The sequence below is a fragment of the Homarus americanus genome, unplaced genomic scaffold (genome assembly GCF_018991925.1).
Source record: "Homarus americanus isolate GMGI-L3 unplaced genomic scaffold, GMGI_Hamer_2.0 scaffold46197, whole genome shotgun sequence".
Taxonomy (NCBI): Eukaryota; Metazoa; Arthropoda; class Malacostraca; order Decapoda; family Nephropidae; genus Homarus; species Homarus americanus.
The window spans coordinates 5,321,930-5,337,090 of record NW_024723050.1 but is presented as its reverse complement, the minus strand read 5'-3'; the positions used below and the strand labels follow the sequence as shown (position 1 = coordinate 5,337,090).

At 35.0% G+C, this 15,161-nt stretch overlaps 1 protein-coding gene across 15 annotated transcripts in view; it reads right to left on the bottom strand.

The window, feature by feature from the left end:
• Positions 1-4,492: 4,492 nt before the first annotated feature.
• Positions 4,493-15,161, bottom strand: part of LOC121863301 (protein polybromo-1-like) — a 76,875-nt gene continuing 66,206 nt past the window's right edge. For 13 of the 15 annotated variants that reach the window (XM_042361898.1, XM_042361900.1, XM_042361903.1 and 10 more), the window contains 3 exons: positions 14,634-14,744; positions 11,531-11,630; positions 4,493-7,770 (listed from right to left, as the gene is read on the bottom strand). In XM_042361898.1, coding sequence (XP_042217832.1) covers positions 7,560-7,770; positions 11,531-11,630; positions 14,634-14,744 — 422 coding nt within the window. In that variant the 3' untranslated portion in view covers positions 4,493-7,559. The remainder of the gene's footprint in view (positions 7,771-11,530; positions 11,631-14,633; positions 14,745-15,161) is intronic. The other 2 variants (XM_042361893.1, XM_042361906.1) reach the window with 2 other exon arrangements.

Here is a 15,161-nt window from a genome sequence, read left to right as displayed (position 1 = left end):
GACCTCGTTCGTATCAGCGGGTGTTCGTAAGTCGGGGACCCCCTTTACTTGTTTATTATTTTCTTTTGTTTTAACTATATTGTATGGTTTACTGTACTATAGTATCACTTATGTTCAGGATTGCATTTATTTAACTTTATTTTACTGACTATTTATTCAGTTGTATATTTAATACAAGTTAATGGTAATTTTTTGGGTGTTTTAAGTTACCTTACATGTACTGCACTGTGTTAAAGTATGGTTTATTGCACTCTGCAAAATTCAGCAATTTTCAGTCTTAGTCTAAAAGATACAGTGAGAGATGGTTACTGTATACTGTACCCGTTTATAATTTCACAGACCTCTTGTTAAGTATTTGCCATAGGTACAATCAAGCAAAGTCTTTATTTGGTATTAGTGTTGTTGGCAAGAGATAGTACAAACCGAGAGAACAAAGTGTGTAAATAGTGATCTAGTCTTCCAATATGTTTTTTTCTCGCTTTCATCTGTTTAGGAACTCTGTTGATATTCAAGGTGTTCTTTGAGAACACCAATAGTGTGGAGAAGATATTGTTGTGGAAAGTTGACATAAAGAAATTGAATTGACAGTTATTGAAAGAAGGCAGAGACTTAGCTATTACTCCAAGTTAAGGTTGTACAGGTATCCTTTAATTTATGATGGGATTAAATTCCTGAAAAAGAATCGCAAATATAAATTTCATAAATCAGGAGCATTATAACATGGGGTTCAATGGGATATGTTCCCAGCCAGTCCAACACTTACATGTATCACTGAAAAAAAAATCCTACACTAATATACGATCTAAAGCAATTTTACAACACTCACCACATCAAGAACACGCCTGGTAATCATCACATGTCCCCTTCGAGGCTAAGGGGACTCTTGAGGGTGGAGTGGAGATGTCACTCTGACTCCCGCACAGCTTTACAATGTCAAGCTTCACCTCCAGAGACACTGTTTTCCTCCTGAGCCTTGGTCTTCCCAGACTCAGCAAAACACTTGTTAGGCATTTTCAAAGGTACACTGCTCACTTCAGTCACAAAACAGAGAAAGCACTTGTCACAAAAACAGAGAAAACACTTCACAATCATAAAAACTAAGTGAAAGTACTTGTCATATCCCACAGACACTAACATTCTGAATGTTAGTGATGTTATCTCACTGAGGGGAAAAAACACAGATGATAATGTAAAAACAATGATAGTGGCCAACACTCCTTCACATCGTGTTCACAACGGAGACAAAGCACTTTACAATTACAAAAAAAAAAAAGCAAAACTTACTTCGTCACAAAAACAGAGGACAATGTGAATGTTAGTCATGTCCTTTCACTATTAAAAAAAAAAAAACCGCTGATAAGTAACAACACCGATCCTGACCGATAATATCATTGAGCTACATGATCATGGGCGGATGCTATCACCTTGGAACAAGGAGCTGGACTGTAGCGCAATAAGAACATAAGAATGGAGGAAACTGCAGCGGGCCTATTGGCCCATACTGGGCAGTCCCGTTTACACCCAACCCCTATCACTCATATATCCATCCAACTAATGTTTGAAGCTATCCAGTGTATTCGAGTTAATGATGATGTTTGGTAACTTGTTCCACTCATCCACTACTCTATTTCTAAACTAATGTTTACCTAACTCGTGCCCTAAATTTGTATAATTAAAAACCATTGTTACGAATTCACTTCTGGTTGGATAGTTTGAGTATCCACACGCCGCCAGTGGGTAAATGATACTGCAGCTGTCAAATGTAGCGAGAGATGCATTGCATATTCTGCGCATCAGTGATTTTGGCCGAATGATGATAATTCTCTTGCAAATTTTTTTTATTTATCGTAAATAAGGAAGTGGTATTAACCCTTTGGCTGCGGGAGGTTATCCTAAGCTGAATAAAATCATCCAGTGGTAGCCAGAATAAAATGGCAAGTGTGCGAAATGCAGCGAAAAGGTTAATACATCACCATCGTTCAAGTGAAATATAAATAGGGAGATTGTAAATTGGGGGATACCTGTATTGTACTGTAGTTGGTAATGACTCGTGATCTGTCATTGGAAAATAAGTAACGGTGATATGCAGTATATACAAGATTAATTAGAAATATGAAGAAAAGAATATGGTTGTTACTTGAATAATTGCAATAATGGGATTGACAGAACTCTTGATATGAACAAAGTGTACTGTAAATATTGTATGTGGTAATCATGTTTATATTTATTTTAGCATTAAGAGTATCTGCTGAAGAATTATTTGAATCACCTACTTTTATGAATTTGCTCTACTTCTAACACGATAATAATACAGTACAGTTATTTATGCATTCATTTAAGTTGGCCATGTACCCTCATAACATCAATACAGTCATGACAAAAAGTTTTGTCATTCATTGTACCATATGGATTAAATAAAAATCATCATAGGTAATCATGGCTATCACATGCAACCATGGGAAATGTCTGTAAAATAGAGATGATGATGATGATTAGAAGTGCCAGCACATTTTTATACAATACAGTATTTTTTTTTCTTTGGACAAGGCATTATTGAATTATGAAAGAGTGAATGGTGCATATTTAAAGTATTGATTAGTGGCTTGGGTGGGGGACCATTGGTGGAATGTGAAAAGAGGCATGTGCTGTCTGTAAGAAGGTGCTGGCAGCAACTCAATAATGTGCAATGAGAGCAGAAAGTGAGTAAACAAGAAGTGCAATGAAGTGAATGACAGACTGCAGAATGATTCTGACTTAAGTCTAGGAATATGTCCCTGAATTTGTCGATGAGTTGTTACCTGGGTGACATGATCAGTGCTGGAGGGGATGCTGAAGCCTGCTCAGTTACAAGAGACAGAAGTGGCTGGAGGAAGTTTTGGGAATTGTTGACCTTACTATCAGCAAGAGGACCTTCCCTCCATGTGAAAGGAAAAATGTAACTGGCATGAGAAATGTGATGTATGGCAGTGAAACATGGTTAGTTAAAGCGGATGATATACAGTGTAAGGTTTTAGCAAGCTGAAATGAGAATGGTGAAATGAATATGTAATATGACACGGAAAGACAGGAAACCCTGCACAGAGCTGAGAGGACAGCTAGGAATTAAGAGTACAGTATTGGCAAAGTTTTGCTTACAAGTAGGCCGAGATGGTCTGGGCGCGTGGAGAGAATGGATAAGACTGACTAGGTAAAGTGGTGCAGGAGTCTAAATGTGTAGGGAAGAAAAGCCAGGGATAAGCCGAGAATGACGGGAGAGGGTGAAAGAAATAAAGTTGAGTTTAGAACCTTACAAGAGAAGATACCATCAAGTAATTGCAGCTAACTCACAAGTGTGGAAAATGGCCGTAGTACATTGATGATGATAATGATGAAATATTTTATTTTAACTTTTTAATCATCATGGTATTTGATTTGGAGTGGACATAATTGTCCTGTTCCTAAAAAGTAAAAAAAATTAACTTTGAATTTTTAATAAATTACAAAACTGTAAAATCACCATTAGTCTAAGGGCAATATTCACATTCACCACCACCCAATTGATCAGGAACATCGTCATGTGTCATTATTCAGAAACACTTACAGGCCAGAAGGCAGTCCCGGCAGATTGTCAGCCTTTACTGGCCTTGAACCCTTCAATATTCAATTTGGCAGTGAAACTTTCAGCAGCAGACTGGAGGTCTATACCTCTGACTGGAACCCCTGCTGCCTGATCCTGCTTATACCATTTAACCACGGCATCATCAAGCTCATTGTAATACTTAACTCCCTTGATGTGTTTCTTCTTGGACGTAGCTTCTCCAGGCTCTTCCAGCTTCAAAGCATAATTTCTCAGCTTTTCTGTTATTCTTGATGTTGTATGTAGTGGTACTTAAGTTGAAGTCTGTGCATATCTTGCGCACAGTACCGCCAGCTTCTATCCTTTCGAACACTTTCAGCTCACCTTAGATGTTTAAGCTCTTGTATTTGCCTCTCGACTTGACAGCTTTCTTCTTAGAAGCTTCTTTTGAGGTACTTGGGTCAAGGTTATCAGACATATGGCTCAAACACTAAGCAATGATGGAAAAATCTTGTGATGTAGATCGTAGACTTGCACTCCTTGACTAATGTGAACTGGCCCTGACCAACAGATTCAACACACATGCTGGTTTACAATATTTTGAAATGTCTCTCATACATCAAAATTTTACTAAATACTGTACACTGTTTTAACAATTTTGTAAGATAATTTTGAAATGGCAAAACATTACGAATTATAAGTGATTTCGAATTATGAGGGTTTTACTGTATGTTTTGCAGCAAACCAAGCACCAACCACCATGCTAATTTGGACGTTGGTAGCCCTTCCCTGTGGATAGGGATCCCGACCCATTGTGCAGTGTGTGAAGCACGTTCTAAAAAAAAACGCCTGCTACTACAAGCTTCGTGTTTCTGATGGTCGGGCAATAAGAATAATTATTTGGCTAAAATAATTGTTTGGACAGTGAAACTGGAATTTGAAGTTGCAATGTCTTTATTCATAAAAATGTGTATAAATCTAAACCTAACACAATTTACTACAACATCTATAACTAGTTCCTCTGAAAATTGCACATGTATGCCACTCGAGTCTTGGACAGTATTCCCTACAGCACAGCTTAGAAGAGAAGAAAAACAGAAAAGAAAGGTGGAGGGGAGAGCTCTGAACATTTATTAAAGAAAATAAAAAAATAATAAGAGTGAGTTTCATACTACATGAAAATAATAAATTACTTCAGATCTGTACCTTCTAAAAGGTTAGCTGAAATGACAGTACCGGTTTGGATATTTTCATGACCATTGGAGATCACAAGCAATACCTCACAGCATGTGGTCCAGTAAGGAACTATTTAACAGTAAAATGAATCTTAATGATAAAAACAAAATGCTAACATAGTTCAGAATCTGGACCACTACATTTGTACCTTTAGGTTTAGAAAAATGACACAAGAAAAGTTACATCAGCATCCCTGGCCGTGTTCAGCCACAAATCTCATAAACAGATGTATTTTTCCATGCAACAGTGTCTTAATTCACCTTATAGTGCAGAACACTTCAAAAGAAAGAAATAAAACTATATACATTAAAAGTGTGAATGGAGTATTGTTTGCTAATTTTTTCATGACACAAATAAAATGCAAATGAGAAAAAAATCCTGAAATTAATAATGTTTAAGGTGTGCATAGGATGGTCATGTTCAGAGTAATAAAGGTACCTGTTGTCAGAAAACCAAAGAGACCTGAAAGTTAGTGACAACATAATAACTTCAATGTGTAAAATAAACTCACAACCTCCGAACGTCTTATCACTGCCAAAGACAGTCATCCTGACTCACTGAAACAGATACAATAATTTTGGATTTTGTAAAACCCTTCCCTTCTATTACAGGGAAGTAACAAGAATGTTATAAAATAACAACTCCAGCAGAAGATAGTTCCCAAAACTATTAGTATGCTGGTACCATTTAGAACAAGTGCATATGTTGTGATATATGGCAGCACAGATACATCAATATGATACTTCAGCACCAACTATCAAGGGAGGTGTAACCTTTATTCCCACAGCAACAAAGCACATTGCATATTAAACTTTTTAAACTATCAGTCTTAAAAGCACATGCTAATCTTCTTCAACATTAAAGTTAAATTAAAATGTACTGTTAACTCTACTGATCATGTACCTATGCAGGAAAAAAAAAGATAAAAGGCACGAGCTAAGTGTTAAAAAAAATGCTGATATTATATACCAGAGCTTAAAAATATATTGTAAAAAAATAGTCTTCCAATAAATTGTATGTCTTGGGCATAAGTGTTGTTCAAGGTCTCTTCTTTATCTCTCGTAACATTCCTTTCAGAATTCAATGAAAAATACAATTTTACTTAAATGAATTTCATACATCTTAGGATGATGATATTGAACATTACTGTAACAGAGCAAACTGCTTCCTCTAAAACTTGGTTTGGTATTTCTCCCTTAGACTAACAGATGTAAGAAACGAGACCACCTTCGATCAGGCATTTTTTGTAGTACTCTTTAACAATACTGGATATGATTTGATGCTCAGTTCCCTCAAGTTTATTATAAACTGGAAAGAGTTTGCTTATAATAATAATAATTTAATAAACCCAATTTCTACTTTCATTTCTTAACGTGAGTGAAAGTGCAATTTCAGACACAGTTTGAATATGAAAATGTCTGCAAATATTGGACAATTTATTTTTGGCACAATTGAATTTACAACTCTCTCTGTAAACACAAAATGTATTCAGTGTGGTCTTATACAATTTCTTAATGAGATAAGAAAAATTGCAGTGTGAAGTATGCATACTTTTATGTATGAGATTTAATGCCCACTAACATTTCTCTAAAAAAATTAACCATCCTATCCAATAACACACCCCATATAGTGGTCAAAGTCTTGAGTAAGTGTAAGCTATGTTACTGTTTACAAAATCAAAGGGAAAAAATTAACTGTCAGGCATGAACTCAACTGCAGGTACACATGTAACTCCATTTTATATATATATATATATATATATATATATATATATATATATATATATATATATATATATATATATATATATATATATATATATATATATATATATATATATATATATATATATATATATATATATATATATATATATATATATATATAATGGAAGTTAGTAGCATCCCTAGACACTTTTACTGTAAATATTTTCCTTTACTATATCTTTGAAAGATGTAAGCAGTACCAGATATTTTTTCTTGAAGCACATAAAAGGCATCAATTTGAAAAGTAACTTACAAGTAACATTATCACTATTTCCAATCAGATAAATGAGATCATCCCAGATGCAATATTTTCCATTATACAACTACCTGATTCAAATTTTGCCCTAAAAAGAGGAATGTATTTTAATGCCACTCAAAAGTCAGGAAGGCATAAACAGTATTAGAGAAACAAAATTACTATACTGTTACCTGAAACTTAGATGAATGGTAATGTGTAATCATGAATACACATCTTGCCTACAACTTATAAATTCTCAAAATGGCAAAATAATAAAATTTCACCTTGCAGAAGAGAAGAAATAATTAATCCAAAATAAAGAAAGGGATAAAATGCTATTATTTTTGCTTAAAAATGACACTGTGATATATCTTTGAAATAAATTTGTATCCTTTAGCAGAACTAAAAAAATTACACATCAAAATATTTTTCTGATGTGACATTAAAATTCTAAACAGAATGGCAATTTAAAAAAAGGGGAACAGAAAAACCTTACGTCATGCATAATTGTGGAGGCATGGCTTGGGTTGCTGCTCTATCAGAACTATATTATACATAGGGTTTTTACCCGATAATGAATAATTAAATTAAAACCCTTACATTAAACAAAACCACACATGCCTGAGAATCACCCCAGCTCATTGACGGATGTAGACACAGTGAAGGAAAAGTTCTTTGGAAGAATTGCCACCACTGCTGTCTGACTCTGATTTATAGGTTTACCTGCCTCTTCCTTCTTCAAATCTTCTGACTTTGTGTCGGGTCACAAAATTTTAGCAATGCCCAGGGAATCCTTCATCATATACTCCCTGAGAGCCCACAGAGCATTAACAACAGTACCATGAGATCCAGGTCCATTGGCAAGCCACTGCGCAGGAAGACGACCAGAATCATTAATGACTGTATTTTCTTGAGTGGCCATTAAATGTCTCTCCCAATTGCTGAGGAAGGGCTTGTCCAAATTTTCAATATATCTGCAAAACAATAATCAAGATGAAATCATTAAACAAAGAGCTATGACTGACTACAGCCTTTTTTTTGCTGGTGGTACAAGCCCGCCCCCCTTACAGCTCATTAGCTCATACATAAAGTTCAATTATATTGATATAAAAAATAAATCTATATGTAACCATTACAGATACCCAGTTCTGGCTTCCTTTACTGCTGAATTTAATGTATAATAAAGATATAACTGCATAAAAACATCAATCCAAACCTAGCAGGAAATTATAAAAAACAAGAACAAGGCATTAAAACAAATGCGCTATGCAAAGAATATGGCATGTCGACATCAACTGTGTCGACAATTCTTGCACAGAAAGACAAATTTAAAGAAGTGAAAGTGAGAGACACATCTACCAGTGTTTAAAAGTAGATCCCTAATTGCAGAAACTGAGAAGTTACTTCTCATCTGGATTAGGGAAAAACAGATGAAAGGTGATTCAGTTTCTACTGAATTCATTTGTGAAAGAGCCAGGGAGATTTACGAACATTTAAAGACAGATTAACCTGGTTCTTCAGGCACAGAATTTGAAGACGGGCCAGCAAAGGCTGGTTCGAAAAATTTAAGAAAAGAAGTGACATTTTCAGTGTTGTTAGGCATGGTGATGCTGCTAGTGCTGATAAGGAGGGGGCTGCAAAGTTTTTAGTGGAATTTAAAGAACTGATGGAAGAAGAAAATTATCTTCCACAGAAAGTGTTCAATGTGGACGAAACTGGGCTGTTCTGGCAAAAAGATGCCCAAATGAACATTCATCACCAGAGATGAAGCCTCTTTACCTGGGCATAAACCCATGAAAGACCGTCTCACTCTATTGCTTGGTGCCAATGCTTCAGGGGATTTCTGACTGAAGCCTATGCTTGTCTACCACTCTGAAAATCCCAGGGTGTTCAAGCAACAGAAAGTGGTAAGAACAAAGCTTGGAGTTTATTGGAAGTCCAACCGTAAGGCATGGGTGACAAGACAGCTCTTTAATGAATGGGCTGTTGATGTGTTTTGCCCTTCTGTCAAGAGCTACCTATCCACCAATAAACTCCCTTTAAAGGCTCTTCTCCTCATGGATAATGCTCCTGGTCATGACCCTGAACTTGCCAGAACTTTGGAGTATCAATTTGACTTTGTGAAAGTGTTGTTTTTGCCTCCCAACACTACATCACTCATACAGCCAATGGACCAGAATGTGATCAGCAACTTCAAGAAGTTGTACATGAAGAAAATGTTTAGGAGGTGTCATCAGGCAACTTCCAATGATCCTGAACTAACACTGAAACAGTTCTGGAAGACACAATTCAACATTCTGAAGGCTGTAAAATTGATTGTTTCATCATGGCAAGAAGTCTCCACTAGATCCCTCAATTCTTCATGGAAAGCACTGTGGCCATCAGTAGTCCATGATTTTGAGGGATTTCAGGATGACACAGAGTTGGACCAGGAGATTGTGTCCATTGGTCAGTCATTGGGCCTTGAAGTGGAGGATGATGATGTTGAAGAGCTTGTGATGTCTCATGAGGAGGAACTTACTCCTGATGACTTGAAGCAACTGGATGAGATGTTAGAGGCCGACAGTGGTGAGGAGGAAATTGAAAGTGATGACCATATGTCAACTAAAGAGTTGAAAGATGTGATTTACCGCCACCCACCACAGCCGGCCCAAGTCAGCGATAGTGATAATGATAGTGAGGATATGGACTTATATGGACTTTGAGGGGTTTGACAAAGAGGCCCTGCAAGCCTCTGTGGTGGATAGTGATACAATTGATACAAGTGATACAGGTGAGGGCCAATAATCTGCCCTCTGCCTCGGAACCAACCCCCCATCCCCGTGTGCCCAGCCATCTTTTCTACTAATGTAAGTGTTAAAAAACCTAATATTATTGATATTTCTCTTAATTATTAATTGTGTGTGCATATCATCATAAAATTAAGATGTTATTTTGACTACAAGGTACGTATTGTGTCGGAAAAAGTGGAGTTTGGGGGTCGGCCCAGTCTCCATTTCAATTAATCCCATATGTTCTGTTATTTCATTTAAGAATTTCTCGTTTTACGTGGAACTCCGCGGGTTCAATTGACCGCGTAAATGAAGACCCAACTGTGTGTGTGTGTGTATATATATATATATATATATATATATATATATATATATATATATATATATATATATATATATATATATATATATATATATATATATATATATATATATATATATATATATATATATATATATATATATATATATATATATATATATATATATATATATATATATATATATATATATATATATATATATATATATATATATATATATATATATATATATATATATATATATTAGCTATACTTACCTTTGTGTAGTACAGTATAGACTTAAAATTCAGATAAGGACAGTTAACAGTTGTACTTTTTTATTTTGAAAATAAAGGACAAACAGGTCTCAAAAAAGGACAAGCTGGACTTGGCAAACCTGCGCAGCGGTGACACATGACCCTCTCACATCAGCTGATTGCTAGTACACAGACCATTTCACGTCCTAATAATTTTAGCTGTGTTGATTTAAGAGTGTTTATTTTAACAATATACTACAAAAAACAATGTTTTGTTTATCCTAGATGGGCCGAGGTGCATCTGGGTAGACTGTCAGTCTTTTTAGTATTTTGTGTTTCTCTCAAGTACCAAACTAAATTATTCCATATAAACAACACTTCGATTTAGTGCAAATTCGGTTTAAAGCGACCTCTCTTGGTACGTATCTCGGTTATATTGACATTCTACTGCACAGTATTGGTACACCTCGGTACTATCTTACACTGAGGTAATCCTCTCTCACTAACTTTATCCCCCTCAATCTGTCCTTCCATTTCTCAGTTTCATTTTATCAAAGCTGCTGGGTTGCCCAATCACTGAATTTTCTTTTTTCCCTTTTCTCCCTTTGATCATTCTCTCAATGTATTGTTGCATACTTCCCACTCATGAACAAGTTGTTTCCCTCTACCCAACACATACAGTATATTATCTGCATATATTCCTTTGGCATCCATCTCACCTGTCCATACTATCTCAGTTTATTTTTCTTTACTGGCCACTTCATCATAACTAATGTTTTATGGCCATTTTCCATGCTTTTGATTTAGCCATTCCAAACATCCTGTACACTTCACTATTTCTTGCCCCTTAGCATTCTACTAATACTAGAGGCAGCCCTTCATTCTACATATTTTTCCCAACTATATGTCAAGACAAGAAGGATTGTGCATTTTTCAGCTCTTTATTCACTTCTAAATTTACATTTCTTCTCTTATAGACACTTCCCAACTCTTCAATTGCCCTACTCCCATGTACTGTTCTTTGTAAGATTTCAATCTCTAACTGGGTTGGCGATAGGAAGAGTATCCAGCCAAATAATCTGCTTTTAGTATGTTTGATGGTAACCAGGACACCAAGTTATCAGGTAACCACAGCATGGAAAATAGCCATAAAACAGCGATGATGATGATGAATGTACTGCTTTAAACATAGATTCAATCACAAATAAAGACTTTCTAAATTTCTCAGAACTTTTTTATAAGCAGGCTTCTTGTCACTATACTCGTAGCTTCATTCATTCTTTCTGCACTCGGTCTCTCAAAAAATACAAGCCACTTCAAGATACTAGCTATAAATTTATCAACAACTGCCATCATTAAGCAATTTTTCACAGTACTTTCCCTTACTAATTTCACTAAACTTACTTGATATAGGCTTCTGAATGAAGAAGTCTCTGTGTCTTGGGGGGAGGTGCTACAAAAACTGGGTCAAAAGTCCTTGGGGGAACTGGACTGCCATTCACACCTGGGAGAAAAAGATAATTCTAACATTATTTATAAACTTTTATGAACAAGTACAGTATAGTTTTATAGAAAACCATAACACGATATAAAGGTACAATCATCCAACAAGGTGATGTCATGGTTTTCAGTATGATTAGTTCAAACAGCAGTATCTGGCAACTTGACAAAAGCCCAGCAACTGACTGACCAGTGGGCTGGACGCTGTTGAAGTTAGATGGTACAGGTTGACAATCCTTTATCCGAAATCCTTGGGGTCAGAGGCATTTCGGTTTACGGAATTTTTCGGTTTTCAGAATGGTTAGGTTTTTTTTTTTTTTAAATGTGTATTAGCCCACCCGGGCATAGATCACTGACCCACATTGGGGCCTGGGGGGCGAAAATATAATAAAAATTATAATAATAATAATAATAATAATAATAATAATAATAATAATAATAATAATAATACAGTAATAATTCATAGGTCTAGGTCGTGTTTCTCACTTTTGATCTTTTTTTCATTCATGTATTTCTTTATTATTATTATTATTATTATTATTATTATTATTATTATTATTATTAATAATTTTATTATTGTATTTTATTATTATTATTATTATTATTATTATTATTGTAATCATTATTATTTTATTTTGGTGTATTATAAATTTTTTTATTTACTATGAGTAATTATTATTATTATAATTGTTATTACTATTACATTTTTGCCCCCCAGGCCCCGATGTGGATCAGTGATCTGTGCCTGGGTGGGCTAATAATCCCTGTAAAAAAAAAAAAAAAAAAAAAAAAGGCAGCCCCACAAAAAACTTTCGGTTTTTAGAGCTTTTCGGTTTTCGGAATTTCAGATAAAGGGTTGTTAACCTTTATATTAACAAACTGCGGAGCCAAATTTCTCGCTACCTAACTTTTTTATGTCATTCCCTCATATTTTCGCAGGTAAAAGTCTTCAAGATGTGTAGCAAACATAGAACTACTGTATATGCCAATCCCATGCTTGGAAGACCAAAAAAAAATGCATGGAGGGGGGAAAAACTAAACAAGGACAGCCAGTCTGAGGTGATACAACAACACTTACTTCTAGTGTAGAATATTTTACCTACATTTGGCTTACTTCCTTGTTTAGAAGTTTTGGTATTTTTAGAACAATATGAAAGGCATTTTTACTCTAAAATTATTACTACTGTAGTTGAATAAGGTTTCATAGAAATTATCAATTGAAGCAAGTTTTACTCTTTCTTATTAATCTATAACAAATGACCATTGAACAGGAATCTTTAATGTTTTAAATTTTATTCTTGGGTGCTAAATAATATAATAGCCTCAGAGAGCAGTAGGCCCTTCAAATTTGTGGGGATTAGGTTCTCAAAATGGCCAGGAATCGCCAAATCCACGAATAACATTTGCTGACCCCACCCGGGAGGGGGTACGGTACAAAAAAATGTGCAGTATACGTACTGTATTTCCATTGTGTGTTTGCCCTTAGGATATTATTTCTTTTACCTGTATTGTATATATACTGTATATGTGTGTGTGTGTGTGTGTTTTTGTGTGTAAACACACACACAAAACACATACAAAGAAATAATAATGTGAAAATACGCTCACAAATAATCAGAAACAAATTTATTAAAAATGTGAGTCTACCTTCAAGTCTACTCTGCGCTTTGTTAATAATAAGGCACGAAGTAGACTTGAGGGTAGACTGTCACATTTTTAATAAATTTGTTTCTGATTATTTGTGAGAGTATTTTCACATTATTATTCATTTGTATGTGTTTTGTGTGTGTGTCTACACACACACACTATACAGTATATATATATATATACACACACACACACACAGATAAAGGAAATAACTGTTTCTAGAACGAATGGCTTTCTGTCCCAGCCGCAAAAATGACGGTAACTTTTAAACTACCACAGACATTCTTGGGTACATCCAGGGTGTCATCCGCGAATAATAGAGGACCGTGAACTAAAAATCCGCGAATTATCAGGGCATACTGTATATGAAAACTAATTTTCTTATAATTACCAGGGAAAAAGATATCAAGAAATTTTTATTTAAACTTATAGTTTATCTAAAGCTCAAAATTTTGTCTTATGAATGTTTCCTGCCTTACATCATCATCCATGCAGGTGGTAAATATGGAATATACAGTTTTGATGACATTCATTAAAGACTTGCCATAAACGTGGTGAGTATGAGTATTATCTCAATTCATATTTTTTATTCGATAATCAGTTCAGCTCAACACAATTAATAAACACCTTTTCATTTTGACATCCAATTATACCACCACAACTTATTCCTGAACGCCCCTGAGTGATAATCTCGTCATAATATTGTTTTAAAATAAACTAAAGTTTTAACTTCATGATATTGTATGTTCTTACAATATTCTTATGAAAACCTGCTAATAAAGCAAGTCTGGTAGTTGCCAGATACCACTTTCTGAATGACAGTTTCTCGAAATTGTGACATCATTCATTTAGACAATTGTACAAAAAAATATTTACAAAGTGGTAACATTACTTCCGTGCAATACAGATAGCATACTGGATATCTGGATTTTTTCACTCTTTCTCCCTTAACCCCTTCACTACAGGATGCCACTTATAACGTTTTATTAAGCTAACGCCAGACAATTTTATTCAGCACAGAGAGATCCACCCCTATACACAAAGAGTTTAGTCTGGTGACTGAAGGTTAAAAATAAATTATAATTTTTATAGTAGTTTCTGACCCTGTGGACAGAAGTCAGAACAGACACTATAAAGAATGACAGTTATGAATAGCCTGTACAGTATGTTAGAACAATTACAATTATACAGCATGAACAATTTGGTGTTATGGACTAGTGGTAAGAAGAGCAGAAGTATAGAGAGGAATCAGTGAAGAATTCACTAAATGAGTCATTCCTGTACACAGCTGGTAAAGATAAGACAGCTTTCCCTCGAAGGAGGGGATTTAATAATTTAAAATAAAAGATAAAAGGCTTACCGGTACCTATAGAATAGGATAGATTGCCCATCTGACTGCTGGGTATAAGCCCAGAGTGAGGGGACACCACCATCCCTGCAAGGTAGGGACTTCCACGACCTTGAAGTAGTCCTGAAATCATGCAACTCATGCAAGCATTCACAAAACACTGAGTGTGGCATGCAATATGAGCTTCAAACTTAAGATGACGCCACAAAATAAACATAAATAATGTTTTTATGAAACACTTAAAACTAATGCTGTAAGTTAATTCAATAACATTTACAATGAGGTGGCTGAAGTGAAAGTGCAACACTGTAAGTCTTGGTAGCTAATGATTAATCATCTGAGCCATGCAAATTATATATACTGTATTTTACATCTTTACAAATAAACATAAACACGTATGCTATCATTATACAGTATATGTGCATAGAGTCTTTTATAGACCTCATCTAAAAACAGACACATGTATAATATTATTAATTACAGTCTGTATACTGTATACTGTATTAATAAAAGTTAGATATGACAAACAGGCAATTTGGT